Raw genomic sequence first — 18698 nt, forward strand, 5'->3', positions numbered from 1 at the left:
CCCTAGTTGTGATCAGTTATCCAAATGTAACTGTGATATTCTCTTCCTGTCATTCAGGGACCGGGCTCCATTTGTTTTCACATCTGACATGGCATACGTGATTAATGGTGGTGACAAGCCGTCTAGCCGCTTCCATGACTTTGTGGATTTGTGCTGTGAGGCATACAACCTCATCAGGAAACATGCGCATCTGTTCCTTGACCTGCTGGGGCTGGTGAGAAATTTAAAATAAGATAAAATACAGATACTGCGATGAGCTGTAAAGCAATGTGCTTTTTTAAATTGCGGTCCCCTCTACATTATTCCAGCCTAGTTTCTGGCACTAGTGTTTGGTCTTTGCTGTGGAGCTATTGTAAAGCAGATCAAGTGTCAGCAAGCGTTTAATTTGTTTAGAAGTTTGCATGTTATTTGCTTGTCTCTTTTAATGTTGTCTAGTTCAATGGACATGTTTTTAAGGTGTGCATATCTTTGTGTGCGCAGATGCTGTCCTGTGGCATTCCTGAGTTATCTGATCTAGATGATCTAAAATATGTCTACGATGCCCTGCGACCGCATGAGTCTGAGGCGGATGCCACCATGTACTTTACCAGGTTAGAAAGCAAAACACATTGTCAATAATCCATTCCTACTTAAATAAGCAAGAGAGGACGGATTGTTCTTCAGAATTCTCAGCTGGCAGTTGACCACTACATCTGGCAGTTCACATTACATCTTGAAATCCAATTCTTGTATATATGATAGGGAGTAAGACACTGAATATAATCTATAGTTGACACTTTTTCTCCTCAGATTGATAGAGTCCAGTCTGGGCAGCGTGGCCACTAAGCTTAACTTCTTCATCCATAACCTGGCCCAGATGAAGTTTGCCTCCTCGGAGGAGCGGCCTGTGCTGTCTTTTGCCCCACGGGTTTACACGCTGAAGAGCGACGGCCTCATTTGCAACCTGTTCGTGTGCAATCACTTTAAAACGTACAGCCCCAATAAGGGTTATGTAAGTATTCCGCAGATACTGATTCATGTTACTGTGAAAGGTGGAAAAATCTAAACAAAGACACATGCATATTCATGTTACAGGGCTCATTTTAACAAATAAAAAAAATATAACAAATATAAAAAAAAATATTGCCTTTTCTGTTGAGTGATTATGTATGCAACTTGGTTTCTTTTATCTAGACATATGTGGTGAAAGTGGAACGGGAGGGCCAGCAGGGGGTGACAGTGGTTCAGAGGAGTTTTGAGGAGTTCCATGAATTGCATAGCAAACTGCGCCTCATCTTCCCTTCTTCTAAACTGCCCAGGTACAGTAATAAGGTCACCAGTTAAAGTTATAATACATTTTATAATACGCCTTAATATTATCAGCAAGTTCTAATGCATGTATTACTTGTTGTACTCTTATACAAGTAATTTATGATAGAGAAATCTATCACTAACTGACCTTGTTAATTTGTTTTACTCCATATAGTAACTGCGTATCTCTGTTTTTTTTTAGGCAGCGAGTTTGTTAATAACATAAAATGGCTTTTTTTCAGACTCCTGACCTCAGTGGAAACTTCCCTGTCTGGGTCTACATTCTGTTATCAGTAAATATGTTTAATTAAAACAGGTTGGACCAGATCAGCCAAATGGAACAAAAGCTAGCCAAACATTTTAGCTTTGCTCCTGGTGCTATCTCTTGTGCTGTGTTGTAATACTCACATTCATACTATGCAAACTCTCTGTCTTACGCTCTGCTCTCTCCATAGCTTCCCCAGTCGTTTTGTGATTGGCCGCTCTCGTGGGGAGGCCATGGCGGACAGGAGGAGAGATGAGCTCAACGGGTATGTGTGGCATTTGATCCACGCTGCCCCTGAGGTGGCTCAGGTAACATTTCCATCTCTGTTATTTCCCATGCATTTACTTGGCTCTAGTGGGTGTTAATGTTGACAGATAAAACACTGTTGAGTGATAATGGGTTTGTTTTGGCCCATATGAATCACATTAACCTTTGAATTATGTTATTTGATGTACTTTGTTTCACATTACCTCTGGTCAATAATAATAACTAATAAAAACTAATAAGTCTACAGTTGCTCTACCTCTAATGTGGCTATGAATGGTAAACAAAAGTAATTACACATTAGGATCATGCCCTTGTTATACTGCTCACATGAAAGGCCTTTCTCATTTACACTTGGATGTCATGAAACACGTAATGATCTACAACTGCTTGTTTCAGCGACTGGTTTCAGTTTGAGGGCTGCACTTCCTGGAACTCAGCCACATGTTTCTGAGAATAGACCATGTGTTGTGGGCAGACAGGGTTTCCATCCCTCCCACAGTATCAGTACTGGGATGACGCTGCTACTGAGACCAGCCAATCGGCATACTTCCACTTCCATTATCTCCTCTGGCTTAGGGAGGGTCTCAAAAGAATGTCCTCATTCTGTGCAGCGCATACATTTTTGAGATGCTGTTTAGGTCACTTGCAAATGTACTGATTCATTGTTGTTTGTTTGGGTAGTTTTGTTGATGCAGAGTTTCTAGTTTCAGTTTGTCAGCTGTGGTATGTAAATGTCTGTCTGCATCTGGCTTTTCTTCTTGCAGTGTGACCTGGTCTACACCTTCTTCCACCCGCTACCAAGAGATGAACGGCCTGTAGGAACTGCTGTAAATACACTTAATAACAAACCAGCAGGTGAATTGATTTCTTCCTGCGTCCTCCACCTCTACACTGTTGCTTACCCCTCCCCCCCACCGCCCCACACACATTTTTCTCTTATATTTTACACAACTTCTATCCAAAGAAGTGATATGGCAAAAACCTAATTTACACAGTTTTCCACTTACCCTTGTAAGTTGGCTAGCCAAGACATATTTGGTGTACAGCTTTTACTTTAGTTTAGTGCTGGAGCTACAATGCTAACTTTGTCACCAAACAATAGAAGTCAACAGTCACTCAAGTTTTATATGAATACATGCATAAAACTTCTCTCCACATATTTGCTTGATGTGTGTGTATGCAAAGGGGAGGTGGAATTCGCTGTATCACCTGTTGTCTAAAATGGCTGCTCTCAGTGTTCAGCTACACAGTGAGCACTCCTGCATTAAGTCATACTGTGTCCTAAAGCACATTGACAAGTCTGTACGAGCTTAACGGAGATATGGTTTGAGTAGGTGGAGAAGATTTGGGCATGTTTTCAGGGAATGTTTTGGGTGACTGTTGACTTCTAGTGTTCGTTAGCAACATTAGCCTTATGGCACCATAGTTCATCTAAAGAAGCAAAAAAAATGTCTTGACTGATGACTACATCTGGGGTGAAAATTTGTGTAAATTAGATTTTTGCCAAATCATTCATTTAAGTTCAACATGCTTTGTGTTACTTGAAACATGACCTGATAAATACACATCTGTGTATTTATTTAATTTATACCGGAAACAACATGACATGAAATGCTAAAATACATAACAAAAAATGCATGTTCTTGCACGTACGTTTTGAGCATGCAAACAGAAACACTGACACACACATGCTCCCTGTATTTTCCCAACAACATGTGGTAGTGAATCATCCTCGTGTGCGTTTGCTGTACCAAGGTCAAGGTTCGTCCACCACCATGTAATCATGTGACTCAGTCTAATAGAGGATCAGGGAGGGAGTGCACTTGTGACTGCAGTGACAAATAACAACTGCCAATGATTTACCCAGATCTTATCAGTAGCTGCTGGTGCAACGTGGCTGAAACTACCTGATAAGTGGCAGCCCACCTCAACCGATGGCGGGGGTTATAATTGCATACAGTGATTTAGCCTGGGTGTACATGCGTTCCTGTGGTTCATCGCACTCCGGTAGTTCAATAAACTTAGTTAAATATTGAAGGGGACTAAGCGGGTCAGAGATGAGCTCAATTCAGGCTGGGCTAAGAAGTTCCAGAACTCCTGTGTATTTGGTGTAAAAGTCTACCTGTATTGGTAGGTTAATCTTATTAATCTGGGATAAAGTCAAAGCTTTGTAAATCCAATAATTTTCTCATAATCTGCCCTATCTGGACTCATAATGGCAGATGTAAGACCACAAATTCAACTTAAATTGCAAACAAGTGTTGCTCCCTTGCACAGAAGTAGATCAGACATGTCTGAAGCCAGATTCGGGTGAGATTACATTTGAAAGGGGTCCTGGGGTAATTTCCTCTTTTGCAGGTGCTTCTCTGTGATTTTATGTCTGTCTAGATCACCCATATCAGTGTTTTTCTCCCTCCTCCCCTGAGATAATTACAAGTTACCTACGCTTTTTCACCAAACTCAGTGGTGGTCTGATAATTTTAGTCTAGTCTGAATGTCTGAATGGCAGATGTCAACTCCCCCTGGGGAAATAAAGGTTTTTTAAGCTGCTACTCACCGCATTTGTGCCCTGGCTTACGTATTCATATCAAACACTTACTGAATTGTGAAGTGGTGGATGCTTTGGAACTATTGAGTTGTTCTGGGTGGTAGAACTTCGATGTCCAGCCTCTCTACACTGGGATGGCATTTGCACATATCATCATATGCACTATATCACCAACTTCAAATTTTAAAGAAATAATGACACAAATATCTGGGTTTGTAGAAAGTACAACTCAGCAGAAGCTTCCACGTCCTGCAAGGAGAGAGTTTGGTCCTCCAGATGCAAGAGTTTTATCAAAAAAATGTAATTACAGGTGTCACACTGAAAGACTAAACCATTCCGAATAGGACTTAAGATGCTAAATTTGCTCAACTGTGCTATCTCTGCTCTTGCAGAAGTATCTTGGGCTCCAGTCCCTGGTAAAGTTGCAGGTGAAGTGAAGCTCTCTATTTCCTACAAGAGTGACAAGCTCTTCATTATGGTGATGCACATACGAGGCCTGGTGAGTTTTTCACAGTAGCCTGTTAATTGTATTTCATCCTAATATGAGCATGTGAGTTGTAGGGGTGAGTGATTGCCCGTAGGTAGCACATTGTAGCTTTCGGAATAAGACCTTCTATCTGTATTTGTGTGATTTTTAATTTTTTGAAAATGCATTACACGATGAATGTAATAATAGAAAAGGTCCAAAATTACTTAAGGTCTTGTACCATTAACTTCCATTTAAAGGATTTAAGGATGTTTTTTCATTCTTCTGTGAAGTTATGTTTTTTCAAAAAGTGACAATGTGTACAATATGTAGTTGTGTTGCAGAGGGTAACCTCCATGTCATATTTTTCAACAGCAAACATTGCAGGACGGGACGGATCCAGACCCATATGTCAAACTGTATTTGCTCCCTGATCCCCAGAAAACCAGCAAGAGGAAGACTAAGGCAGCTCGCCGCACGTGCAATCCCACTTACAATGAGATGGTAATGGATGATGATGATTACTGTGTGTAACTGTACAATGGGAGCAATGTTCATATGTCGTACTCATATGATACACAGTAGATTCCTTGAGAACTTTGTCACTGTTATACTGCCTTCGAATTACTTCCTCATAACTTGAAATAATGCTCTTTGTTTCTAATGCTTGCATCCTTGCTGTCTCCCTGTAGCTGGTTTATGATGGGATACCACGTGGAGATCTGAACCAGAGGTCAATCCACCTTCGAGTTTTGAGTGAAGGAGCATTCTGGGAGAACACCCTGCTGGGCGAAGCCTTCATTCCCTTAAAAAACCTCACACCTGGCCAGCACTGGGTCGATTGGCACCAGTTGAGCTTGAGTGGCTCTGAGGCCAGCCGCTAGCGACAGACAGACAGTGTTTTATACAGCACAGACTGATCAACAGACATATTTTGGGGTGTCCCTATAAGGGAATCTGACTTTTATGGTGGAGCCTGTTGAGGAGTGTGTAGGTGTGTCTGTCTTTGCGTTTGGGTCGGTGAGTTGGAGATGCCCAGCTGCTCAGAGGGAGATATTTTTCCCCACAGTGGGGGTGTGTGTTGCAGATTCTCCTGCCCTGAAGATGTGTAGACTCTGTGATGGAGAGCCATCACTGGACGTTGTAGTTGTAGTGGGGTTGCTGCACACTACACTGGACCATGAGGATAGACATAGCCAAAATGTCTGTGGTCAATGGATATAGTGAGGGGAAAAAAATAATACGTATATATTTATTGACTCTCAAGGAATCCGGAAGATGTATTACGAAAGAAGGTTTAGGATTTGTGGTCCATTTGCCCATTGTACAACCCTGCAATTTCTTGATGAGAGAGATCAAATGAAACTTTAAATTATTTCTTTTTAAGATGTTCTTTTATTGTGGCTCGATTTTGAGCTAGGTTTTGTTGTGACATTTGTTATGTCTCTGTGATTATATAAATTATACAGATTTTACTTAGTAAAAGGGATTTATGGATGGAGTATTGTAAAAGAAAAAAATAACATTCACATTAATGGTGGCAGGGATCTATCTGGTCATGCAGTAAAACACTTGAGATAGCATGGCAAACTTGTATGTACTTACGTGAGGCCTAATTCAGTCCAATCGCTTTAGTGAAAATAACAAAAACAGACAATTAACAGAGCTTCTTTTCTTAACTATTCTTTTGTTAAGCTTTTTATTGACAAATATAGCTTTGAACAGTTTACAAATGCAATGATTGGTATATTGAAAAGTCTGCGTTTGGTGGGGCGTATGTAGATTTATAGCTCAAATTCAGCAGATTCAGTTGACATCAGACTATAACAGTCCAATTGACAACAATGCCTTCAAATGAAAGGCACAAAATGGAAAGAATTAAGGTGACAATGTAGAGGAGGCTATGGGTGATGGTGTGCTAGGACTGGGCGATACAGACAAAAATTCAAATCACAATTTTACAGAATCACTGCATTAAACCATGACTTAATATTTTCAAATACTTTATCCGTGCATTGAATTTCCACCAGCTTGACCTATCTTATGCTCAATAAGTATGTAATAATTCAACATGTATTAATTCATTTATTAATTACATTACTTTTCAAATCTCTATCTATAAAATCCTATACAGTAGGGGTGTCCAATCTTTGCTGTAAAGGGCTGGTGTGGCTGCATGTTTTAAGTCAGAGAACACCTGATCAAATGTTTGAAGACAGATTAACTGATTAAACAGTTGGAATCATGTGTGCTCCTGCTTGTTTAGAATGAAAACCTGCAACCACACTGGCCCTTGTGGATAAGACTGAACATATGCTTTACAGGTGCTCCAGCTTTGGGCTTCATCTTAACACTATATTCATTAATGCATCAGCAAAACAGTTTTACTTTGAAATCACTACATTTTCATCACGTTGGCACTTTATGGTCTATCATATCCTGCACTTTCCACATTGACTGTATCGCCCAGCCCTGTTGCACACAAGTTCATTTACAGGTGCTCTAAAAACTTCATCTGACCATGCAAGATCGTTTAGCAGGCCGTTTGAGTTTGTGGTGCAGAAGCATTCTCAACCTATGAACAATCTCTCCACTAAAAAAAAATCTATCAAATATGGTTCATGTGCATGCTGTGAAATTTGCTACTGGATAAATATTGCACTTTTGGCCTTGTTTGCTGTCAAGTACTTTGCGCTTACATTTTTTTCTGGGATCAGTTTCTTTGAATGTCTTATTTATTTTTTGAAACAAAGGGAAGCAAAGATTAAGCCTTAAGACTTGAGTATTCTTAATGTTCATTCGTTTAACATGTTTAAATGGTTTGAGAGATAGAAGGGAAAAATTATTCTGTTGGGAAAAAAGTTAAACATACTTTCTCTCCTTTAAAATGGTTCCTTTTTTCCTCCTCGTGGATGCATGCAAATGAAATTGCTGAATATTTGACTACAGCTTCTGTGTTTCTGTTGCGAGTCTTCGCATCCACAGTCTTTTCCTGTTTCTCTCTTTGCAACATGAAAGTTTTTGCTGTTGACTATTTTTAAAAGAAACAGAAGGGCTCAGGTTTGATGAAGCAAATCATTTAAATCGTTTTCTGAGGAAATACACTAGAGTGAAAATCCCATGTGTCTGCAGTTTGCTCCAAATCCACCTACATTTTTAAACTGCTTGGTATTGAAAGTGTTGTTAAAATATTACAACAACAATATTATTGGATGGTTTTGAATCCCCATGCTTGCCATTTTGCCAAGAGTAGTATTGACTGCAGGCCTGTATGCCATGGTGCTCTAACATGTGGTTGACCATAAATGAAGTGCAGTCATCTACCTGAAACAGAACCAAACAAACCAGTTCAACCACTGCAAGCCTGTCCCATGCCGTGGCCATGCCATTGCCTGAGGTTGTAGTGCTCTGTCACAGATATACTTTTACTTACTTTTGAAAGTTTGAAAGTTTTTTTTTTTTTTTTTTTGAAGTAGCTGATTGTATAATGTATCTGTGTGTGTTAGTTAGTTGTTTAAAGACATAATTACTGGCTTTACAACATGCCAGGAGATGAATTGCGCTTTTTGCGTGACAAAGCCTTTAAGAACTCAGACATGCTGTGATTATGCAAAGTATTTGCAAAGGGAATTGGCCTCTTGTGCCAAGCCTGAATTGAGTAAACTTTGAGTGACCACGGCCCTTTTTGAAGAGAAAATAGGAACGAATGTAAGTTCAAAATGAACAGGTTTAGTGTGTTGTACATACTGAGAATATCATTTTTGTGTGAATTTATAGTTTTATCCCACTTTTTTTGTTTTGATTTTCTGACAAGTTGTGTTTTTTGACCATGTTTTTCTAATATTATTTGCACTAAATAAAATAAACTTGAATTCAAAAGAAACTAAATGACTAGCAATGGTATGTGGCAGTTCAGCAGACTAGCATGAATGCAAATAAGCATGAGCTAACGTGTCTTGCTTGTCATTGCACCACATTGCTTGTTCATCATCCTTAGAAATAGCAGTGCTGTGAAGTCATAATCACCACCAAGTACTGCATGTCCAGCACAGATCTAGGCACATTCACACTAATTCTAATGCTCAAAAGGCTATTGACCGGCTATTGCTTTGTGTTAATCTATGAAAGATTCAGTTCAGTAAAACTTCCCTGTGTGAAAAGCCCTCAATCCTTTGTCTGTGAACCACACCCAGGGTTTATGTTACCATCCCACTGAGGTAAGAATTACATCAGGTCTGTGTATCTCATCTAGGGTCTGCTTCTGGGCGTTTGTTTTTGTCTTGATTATAGTCATTATCATTAATAATGTCCTGTGGTGACTAGCATTGACTGACAAAGCTGTTAATTATCCAAACACAGGGCCCCTTCCCTCATGATTAACTGTTCAAGATGAACCATATTATGGACTGAATTGCTTGTTCTCGCATGCATTGAACATGGATTCTGAAAATTACAGTTGAGATCTGGAGAAACAAAAGCTTTTGAAAGCCTATGTAAGCTTTTGAAAATATAATAACTCCACATAGTGCAAGAGCTGCGAAAGATGTGCTGAATGTTTAATTGATAGCACCCTGTCCTTGCATTTTTAATGAAAGAGGCACTCTGGAAATGAGGGCATAATGCATTCTTCATAATACTTCAAAAGGTTAGACTACTGAAATGATTTAGCTCTGTTGGTGTACTGACCAGCTTTAGAGTCTTATATGGTTCAGTTCAAAAGTTTAGAGTTATTTGATTTAATAAAAACTTAAATGCACATTGAAGTATCAAAGAACAAACAGATTTTAGATGCTTTATTCAATGTTCCAAGTTTTTGGGAACAAGAAGAAGTTAAAATAACATTATTTGCATAATTATATATTTATAATAATTATTTCATGTTACATGATCTGACTCAGAATTTGATCACCACAAATGACTTGAAACATATGATGTTGCACATCACGTCAATACCAGTACCATAATAGGATCATGTTATGTATGCATATGCAGCAAAACTGATGTTACATCACTTAAAAACAATGATTCTAAATTTCTGAACTGTAATTCCAAACTTTTGAACATTAGTGTAATTATCAATTCTATAGTTATATCATTAAAGATTGGTCTATTATGTGCACTGTTTTTATTTCATTACTTATCTATTAAGACTTTCAAGATTATCATTTACATCAGAAGTGACCAAACTTTTATTTTGGGAGGCCCAATGTGTAATGTGTTGGGCCAAGGGCAAAAAAAGACAAAAATATACAAAATTAAGTAGGTAGGTAGTTTTTAAAAATATATTTTATAATATTATACTATATTTTGTCACTAAAACATTCAAATATACAATACTGAAATCAAGAATTTAATGAGATGTATACAACATAAATATGTTCTCTCATTGGGTGAGGGGGGTCAAGGGTAACAGATCAAAAGTCCTAACAGGCCACACTTTTTGGGCAGCCCTGATTTATAACCTCCTAATGCAGGTAAGTATGTAAAAGAATGTATATTTTGTATCTTCCAATATTCATTCTTTTTGCAGAACTTGTATCTTCCAGCTGCCCTGCTGGTTCTTAAAACTGAATACTGTTTTGCAAATCAGCACAAATCAGCACTTTTGCACAGGCAACATTTCATTTTTTAGGTCAAAATTCAGCAAATAAACAGTACTTGTGTGTTGAAATATGTGTAAGTATGTATGTTTTCTGTAGAGGATAGTGCGTATTTTCACTTAGAGAATCACTTAAACATGTACTTTGACAAAGAGCGCCGAAATCTTTTGCAAAGGACTGCATGTAACCTATAGAGCTCTGTAGATAGCATTGAAGTCAGCAATGTATTGCTTATATAACAGCTCTTGTGCGTGCATGCACCTGCCACGTGAGACTGTATTTTTACGACGGCCCCTAAGCTTCGCTTCCTTTACGAGACTTCCGCGACGGTCCCTTAGTATTTCTGATGAAATCTCCCTTGTTTCTCCGCTGGGTTCTACTCGGCTAGCCTTCGAGACGGGGCGAAAAGGAGGAACAGTCAGAACTACATCTATTCAAAGCTCTTCAAAGCGTTATTTCGCTGAGTTGTTGCGTTTTAATATCGGCGCTTTCCCGGAGTTCAAATTTGATGAAGCATTTCGTATTTAAAAGAACGCCACACGAACTCAAGGGTTTCCGTTAGCTAACGCGCTAACTAAGTAGCTAACGTTCGCTTTCGGCGCGCTTTATCGGAAGAAGGGCTTCTACATTATCTACGGGACCAACTTAAGAAGCCAAAATGGCCTTCATGTCGACGTCTGACGTGGAATATACCGACAGTTTTGACTCGACCTTCATCGTACTGCTTTCTTCTCTTTTCTCTCCCGTCCCTAGCAAGTGTTCCACACGAAAGAAGTCCTGTCTGTCTGCCGCTGTGAATATGAACATTACGAGCTCCGGGGCCAATATGGGCGATGACTGCTTTCACTGCTGGGCTACAAGAAGAGCGAACCGGCAAGATGTCACTGCTGTTTAAGCGCTATGGACGCTTTGGAGATGGTATTTGTCAACATTACAGTGTATGTCAATATTTATGGACAGTATTCTGAGCTGCAACGTTCAAGTTAAGTTTCTCAGTTTTGTGGTAGCTAACATTTAGCAGTACAGTACGTGGAAAAAAGTATCTACTTGGTTTTCTTGCTTGCTAGCTCGTGCTAGCCGCTGGGGCCATACTTAACCGCATGTATTTTATTCAGCTAACGGTAGGTAGGTAGGTAAATACGAGCTAACGTACGTTTAAATGAACTTTTACCTTTTATTTTTTTTGTAGTTGGCCAGTAAATCTAACCGTGCCAAAAGAGAAGTAACTTTTGCTGGCTAGCAAGCTAACCAAGTTTCCAGTAGTGGTCGTTTCACTTTCTAGCAAGCCTCGCGCTTCTCCTGCCAGCCCTAAGTTGTTTAACACTTAAGAGAATAAGAATGTTTAGAAGTATGAATTCAGAGAAGCACTTTTCCAGCGGGGGTCCTCAGCCGCCGACGACTAGCCTAGACGGGGCGAACGTGGCTAGACCTGAAAGCTCCTGGATTAGCGTGCTGTCTATGGTGTCTAGGCCTGCGTGGTCGCTGCTGCAGAAATATTTTCCTGGAAGAGCGCAGGCTACGGCCCTGGCACCCTGGGACAGCAAGTCTGGACAGTCAAAAATGGACATGGGGGATTCGCTTCATAGCCTCATGCCGGATTCCCCTCGTTCGGCTCGCTTGAGCGTAGCCTACGTACACTGTCAGAACGAAAATGCGGAAGCTCTGAGCTGGTTGACGGCAGACTCTCTGGCGGAGCTGGGAATTCAAAACGCTGCTGGTACGGATTTTAAAGCACAGCACCCGGCCCCAGCGGGATACCTTACAGCGGCGAGAAATTTCCTCACCCAGGGTGTGCTGAAAGCTACCACAGCACAAAAAGACGCGAGGAGTGCCGAACGCCAGCCGGACGTTTGGTACGCCAGCAGCTGGTGGTGGGACGGGCTGTGGGGAACTACTGACAGACCTGAAAACGTGGTGCCAAATTCGTCACGGACTAGAACGTCAACTGACACAAAGTGGCAGCATTGTGGAGAGCGTCACAGTAGCGGCCATTGTCACGCAGCTGAGTGTGGTTCAGTGGTTGCCGGTGATGATGTGAACTCAATGCACAGAGAAAGCGCTGGACCCCCGTGTTTCAAAGAGCCAGCGGACAATGAAGGCCTTCACATGTCCAGGCCAGAATCTCTCCCAAGCTCAGAACAGCTCCCATCAGTTCACCAGTACAGTGTTGTTTCACATCTGGTTGGTACCAGAGCTGTCGCCGCCTGCAGTGAGGTGGCGGTTCTGACCCCGGATCAAGACAATGGCTACTCCAGTCTTGAGGAGGAAAACGCAAACACTAAGCAGCTTAATATGAAACTCACAGGTGAGAAGCAGGGGTCATTGGAGTCAGATGTTCCTGCTTCTTCTCAGGGGGGTGACCCTGGGACAGAGCGTGAGGGGGGTGAAGCTGTAGAGCGTCCTCAGTGTGAAGAGGTGAGGAGCAAAGTGGAGGAACAGAAAGAGGAAGCCTCTGAGCCTGCACGTGCAGAAGAGGCTTCTGCTTCCCTGTCCACTCCTCGCTGCCAGAACAAGGCGATTGCATACATCATGGGCAGCCCCTGCAGTGATGAGTCTGACTCGGAAAATGACAGTGATTGGAACAGCGACGATGATGACGGTTTTGACAGCGAAGGCTCATCCCATTTCTCTGATTCTGAGGACCTAGATGATAGCGATGATGGGGATGAGGATGATTCAGAAGCTGATGAAGTTGACTCTGAGAGTGAGAGGCTATGGAACACGCTGTGCCAAAACAAGGACCCTTACAACCCCCGTAACTTTACTGCCCCTATACGGACAGCCCCCAGTGCCAGTGCTGCTGCAGTGGAATCACCCCTCTCGGGGTCCCCAACAGAGGATGAGCTCTCCTCTGTCTCTTCCTTTTCACCCCTGGTACCCCAAGAAGAGGAGTCCAGTGATGAGACTTGTTCGATGGATGAAGCAGAGAACGTAAGGCTGTGGAACTCTTTTAGCAGCTCATCAGACCCTTACAATCCCCTAAACTTTCAGGCCCCAACTAGGACTCGAGAGACAGCCAGGGGCCGCTGTAAGAAGGGGGCACCTGTTGGGCCTCCAATCTATAAGAAAGAGGAGGCAGAGGAGAGGTTGGACAGTGGATTCTCTGAGGCAGCTCCTGTACAAGGGCTGGGAAGTTCCAGATGTGTCAGACTGAAAAAGGTTAGTGTGCTTTCTGTAAAAACCTGTAAACTTACAGAAAAAGTCCACATTTGAACTTGGACCAGTTTAATAGTAAGCAGCCAATTTTCTTTAATCCTGATGTTGTAATTAGCCTGTTTGTCACAGGAGTTATGTGAGGAGGTTTAAATGGGAAATGGTTACATTGTCTCTTACCTAGCAAATCAACATCATGCTGTCTAATGGTGTGTATTCCAGTCATGAAGCTTGCAGGGGGTTTCATAAAGCACAGTTTCTCACATTATCAGATTTCATCAGAGGTTCTCAGTCCCAGTGCTGGGGATCCCATGCTTTGCAAATTTGTGTTTTGTCTGATCTGCACACCTGTCGCAGCACAAAGGGGCTTGTTCATTAGTTAATGGGTTGAATCAGGTGTGGTAGATAAGGGAAAGCACCAAAATGTGTATAGTGTGGGAGACCCAGGACCAGGTTTGGGAAGCCTTGCTTTACCCAGTTAATGTAAATGTCAGTTTGAGGTTGTATTTATTCAGAATCAGAATCAAGCTTTATTGGCCTGGTATGCTTATACATAAAAGGAATTTGGTTTTGGTTACAGGAGCTCACAGTGCACAGTATCAGACAAACGTTTACATTAGTGAATAAAATATGCATTCCTACTATCACACACACATACACACAGTCATACGTGTAAAGCCTTTTAAACTCAATTTATTAATATCCTTCTGAATTAGACACATTACAGAATGTCTGCTCTCTGCACCTGTACAGGATGTGCCCTCTGGGCAAAATTCACGTTGCTTTTCGGAGAATGCAGATTAAATTTATGTTTTACAAAAAATGCTCTCTGCTCCCTGACTAACCCTCATCCTTTGCCCAGGTAGCCCCACCAACCTTTTATTTTATATAATACAGCCCTATAGTCATATTGTTCAGTCTGCAGTAATTAGTGTTAAGTATACATCCTCCAGCTGTTTGAATGTATTTTCACGTGCCTCATGTTTTGCATCCATAGTTATGGCCTAGATTTTTGACAGGTCTCTCACTTCTGGCCCTGTGCTGCGGAGTGTCTGTTATAGGCTTAGCTGTGAAAATGATGTAAAGCAGTGCAAGCAGACCATTTTCCTTTTTTGCCCTGTGATCATCTGATGCAGCGCTTCCATTTTACACTCTCCAGGGAGGCATGAGTGAGTGCATTGCCAGTTGCTCATTATCACGCAATTCTGTGGCCCATTTTCCATTTGACTCCACGTTAGTCATAGCTATTAGCCCAACACTAGAAGTATGCACATTCCCAGACATCGAGATGGAATGACCCATCCATCATCCGTCAGCCCCTCTGGCTGGGAAATCTTGCTGGCCTACACTTTTGTTTATATTATACCTTGGTAATTTTAAGGGGAATCTGAAATGTTACTTAGCAACAGTGAGGAGTGGGTGGTGGGGATGGCAAATGTACATTTTTCTGACTTATTTATTTTTTTTATTGCTGAAAATACAGGGTCATAAGTGTCACAAAGTCTCCTGGCAGTCAAGGCAGACATGGGCTTTTATTTTTAAATAAGCAGTGCTCTTGTGTGGCAGTTGAGTAGTTATGCATTCACTCTTGAACAGTGCTCATCAATCACTGTTTTCTTGCAGCAGCTTATTTGATAGAAGCCTTGTTTTTTTCCTACGTTTTCAGTTTGGGAGGACATATTCAGAATGGTCACAAAGCATATTTTATTCAAATACCACATGACATTTTTATACAGTATGGTAATCATTCTTTTTAAGCTGTTATTAAAAAGAAACATTAGTTTCCTTTTTTCAGCCTAGAGGTGGCTCTTCATTTTGTGTCTTTGCGCAGGTGACATTCGTGGAGGAGGTGGAGGAATTCTATGCCAGCAGTGATGAGGACCGCCATGGCCCATGGGAAGAATTTGCTCGAGACCGCTGTCGCTTCCAGCGCCGTGTCCAGGAGGTGGAGGAGACAATCAGCTATTGCTTGTCCCCTACTTTCCGCCTTGTCATCTTTCAAAGACTCTACCATAGTAGTTGATGAATCCTGTTTGCTGTTTTGTGGTTGATTTTCTCTTTTTTTTCTGAATGCAGAGAAATAATATATATCATTGGTCTAATTCAGGGCAAAAAGGGGGGCCGTTAACAAAAAGAAAGTATAAGGGCTCTTGTGTTACAAGCTAACAAATCTGTGCTAGTGATCGTCACTTCACTTGAGTCATATGCTAAAGGCTCATAGTTCTATGCTGAGCTGTGGTACAGTATGCAGTAATCTAAAGTTTCCTGAACACCACAATGACCTATTCTTGGCTTTCATCCTAATAATGAAACAATGAAATTTCAAATGCTCTCAAAATGGGACACTAAACTACTTCTCCACTGTATTGGTCTAAGAGTATTTATATCTGCCCTTTGTAGTGTTAGCATTCTCTCTTGCCTTCATATACTACCAGGACTTTGTTTACGCTACGTTTAGATAGGTGGTCATTTTTCCCTTTTGGAAAAGGATCAGAACACTTTCAACTTGAAAGGTGCAGTTTCTGTCGACCATAATTGTAGAAATCTGCTAAATCAGCTAAACTGGCTCATTCTGAACGTTTTCCAGTTCTTGGTTGCATCAAGTCTGAAGTTTAAGAGGGACAAACTGTAAGCCGTGATTTTTTTTTTCCTTAATTCAAAAAAGTATTAAAAATTTGGCTGTGACTTTATATGGAAAATGCTTTACATGGAAAAACTTTTTGCTTCCATCCCAATAGAAGTCACAGTTTTGTAAGTACATTACCATTTTTATAAATGGCCACATGCCAGTAGTTTGTAGTAGTTAAGCAGTTAAATCTGTTGAGGGGAAAAAACAATAAATCTGGGTTAAGTGTCCCAACCTGTCTAAACGTAGCTATAAACCCTTCACTTATTAACCTCTAAACCAAAGATGATGCTTCTGCTCTGAGCTGGACCACTCTGTGGATCCTCAGTGTTCAGCTGTTCAGAGCAGAGGAGGGTAGCCGCTCCTTTTGAATGATAAACTCTCACTAACTGAACCCGTGTATTAATAGCCTGAGTTCAGCTAAGCTGAAAACAGTATCTATTCCTGGGTCTGAAGGCTGGTTGGAGTATTAGTGTCTTAGTGCTACACATTTGCATGGTCCTACCTATTTAAAGCCCTAACTTTTATTATGTTCTATTTATCTGGCAAACCCGCTTGACTTTCTAGTGCTTGAAAATCACTGTGGTGTATCTTGTCTTAAACAAGGGTTGTTGTCTCTGTACTTTGAACTGTGGCAGCTGTGACCAAGTGGGTGAAATCATTTGTTTGACTATGAGGAGAAATGCAGGGACTAAATGCATGTTTTGGAAGATGATAAAAAAATAATATGCTTGATGTCAAAGCATAGGGTTAATTTGTTAATCAGTAAAATTAACATGAAAGTGTTTTATTTTTGTAAAACATTTAGGAGTATAGTTATGCTGCATCTACTCTGGGTTTTGTGACAAAAAGTCATAATCAGTTTAACAAGTAAACTAATGTTTAAGTATTAATTTGTGTGTTCTGTTCATTTGCTTTAATTGTATATCAGTGGGCTTGGGTCAAAATAATAGGGGTGGGAAAAATATTGGTACAACATATTGCTATAATTTGTGTTTAGAAGTTGTATTCATACACTGAGGCCTTGATTTTTATTATTTTATTTTATTATTTTATTAATTAATATTTTTGTGTATTAAGCCTGTTCCGATAGGATTGCTAAATGAATTTTTTTTAGCACATTTCTGATGGCAAGATTCCTAGTGTTACGTGTATGTAACATTGTAAATTGCTCTTGATTAAGGTAAAATCTGCTAAAATATATACAGTGGGGAACCCCCATGGCCCTATAGGCCTTCAGAGAAGGCCTAATGATTTTTAGGACCTTAAAAAAAAAATACATGTTCGTAATTTGTAGTTTGTCCGTAATTTTTATTTGATATAATCATCGTGCTTGTGTTTAAACTCTGCATGTGTTGTGGAAGTACTCGTATTTAATCGGCAAGTTTTGATTGGAGACAAAAGGTAAGATCAAAAAGATTAAGCTGCCAACATAACTAGGAATTAACTGAGAAATCATAAACCAATAATGTTTTAATTACCAGTGGGTGAGACCACATTTCAAGAAAAAAAAATTGCTCCAGAATTAACAACCTTAGCTTCGTCACTGAATAAACAGCAGGGCTGTTGATGCCAGAAATGTAGAAGAGGAGTCTGATTCTGATTCCAAGTAATGAGAATAGATGTCCGTTCCACATAATCTTGATTCCAAATACTAATATACATAGAACAAACGGCAAAAATAAAGAGTACAACATTAATTATATGTTACCTTAGCAACGAATTTGGGGAGCTGAATTATTTTAGCTGAACGCCTGGAATCGAGGAATCGATTCTTTTTGGAATTGACTCCTAACCACAGTAAACAGGAGCAGCAATTGTTAGAAATGGATGCAGCAACTGCAGCTTTATGTCGAGGCCCTTTTGCAGTCATTATAAAACTAACATACAAGGTAAATTATGTAAATGTCTGTTACAAACTAAAAATATATATGGCATGTATTTTTAGTCTTGTTTTCGTGGCAATCAGGTTGTATTGGCCTGTTTGTTAGCTTGCTAGCAAACTATCTTGGGGTTTTTGAGGTAAATTAAAGAAACGGGGTTAGGCTAGCTATGTGGCTAGCACTAGCGTTAGTTAGCTGACAAGCAAGGTATTAAAAGAAATTTAAAAAACTTCACAGATAGAGTGTGAACGAGCGAAAGAGATATAAATTACGTTATTGACAGCTTATTATATCAAATTTGTTCATGTTGCTCTTCAGTTTTTCCAATCACACAAGTATTAGCCATGTATTATATACAAGTTAATGTTGGTGGAAGGGTCACACAGGCCAGTCAGGTGAGATGTTTGCCAGTTCAAACAAACAAAAAAATTTAACTGATTCATTTCGTATTAATCCTTGACTTTTTGTAAGTCTTAATAAAATAACATGTTACCAAACAGGTAAGGAGAGAAAGAAGCTGAAGGAGACTGACAGGACTGAAAGCACAGGTCTGATGGAGGTGAGTGATCAACAAAAAAGCTCGTGAGAGTTGTTTAAGCT

At 40.3% G+C, this 18698-nt stretch overlaps 2 protein-coding genes across 2 annotated transcripts in view; both read left to right on the top strand.

Moving 5' to 3' along the window:
• Positions 1–8857, top strand: part of pik3c2b (phosphatidylinositol-4-phosphate 3-kinase, catalytic subunit type 2 beta) — a 61838-nt gene extending 52981 nt beyond the window's left edge. Inside the window, exons 25-33 of the mRNA XM_036560130.1 lie at positions 58–214; positions 481–590; positions 790–991; positions 1174–1298; positions 1746–1863; positions 2587–2677; positions 4763–4869; positions 5212–5340; positions 5529–8857. Coding sequence (XP_036416023.1) covers positions 58–214; positions 481–590; positions 790–991; positions 1174–1298; positions 1746–1863; positions 2587–2677; positions 4763–4869; positions 5212–5340; positions 5529–5720 — 1231 coding nt within the window. The 3' untranslated portion in view covers positions 5721–8857. The remainder of the gene's footprint in view (positions 1–57; positions 215–480; positions 591–789; positions 992–1173; positions 1299–1745; positions 1864–2586; positions 2678–4762; positions 4870–5211; positions 5341–5528) is intronic.
• Positions 8858–10764: 1907 nt separating this feature from the next.
• Positions 10765–17108, top strand: LOC118799380. Its single transcript, XM_036559204.1, has 2 exons — positions 10765–13595; positions 15421–17108. The coding sequence occupies exons 1-2, from the start codon at positions 11775–11777 to the stop codon at positions 15610–15612; spliced, it is 2013 nt and encodes a 670-aa protein (XP_036415097.1). The 5' UTR covers positions 10765–11774; the 3' UTR covers positions 15613–17108.
• Positions 17109–18698: the final 1590 nt, after the last annotated feature.

This window comes from Colossoma macropomum, unplaced genomic scaffold (genome assembly GCF_904425465.1).
Source record: "Colossoma macropomum unplaced genomic scaffold, Colossoma_macropomum, whole genome shotgun sequence".
NCBI classification, from domain to species: domain Eukaryota; kingdom Metazoa; phylum Chordata; class Actinopteri; order Characiformes; family Serrasalmidae; genus Colossoma; species Colossoma macropomum.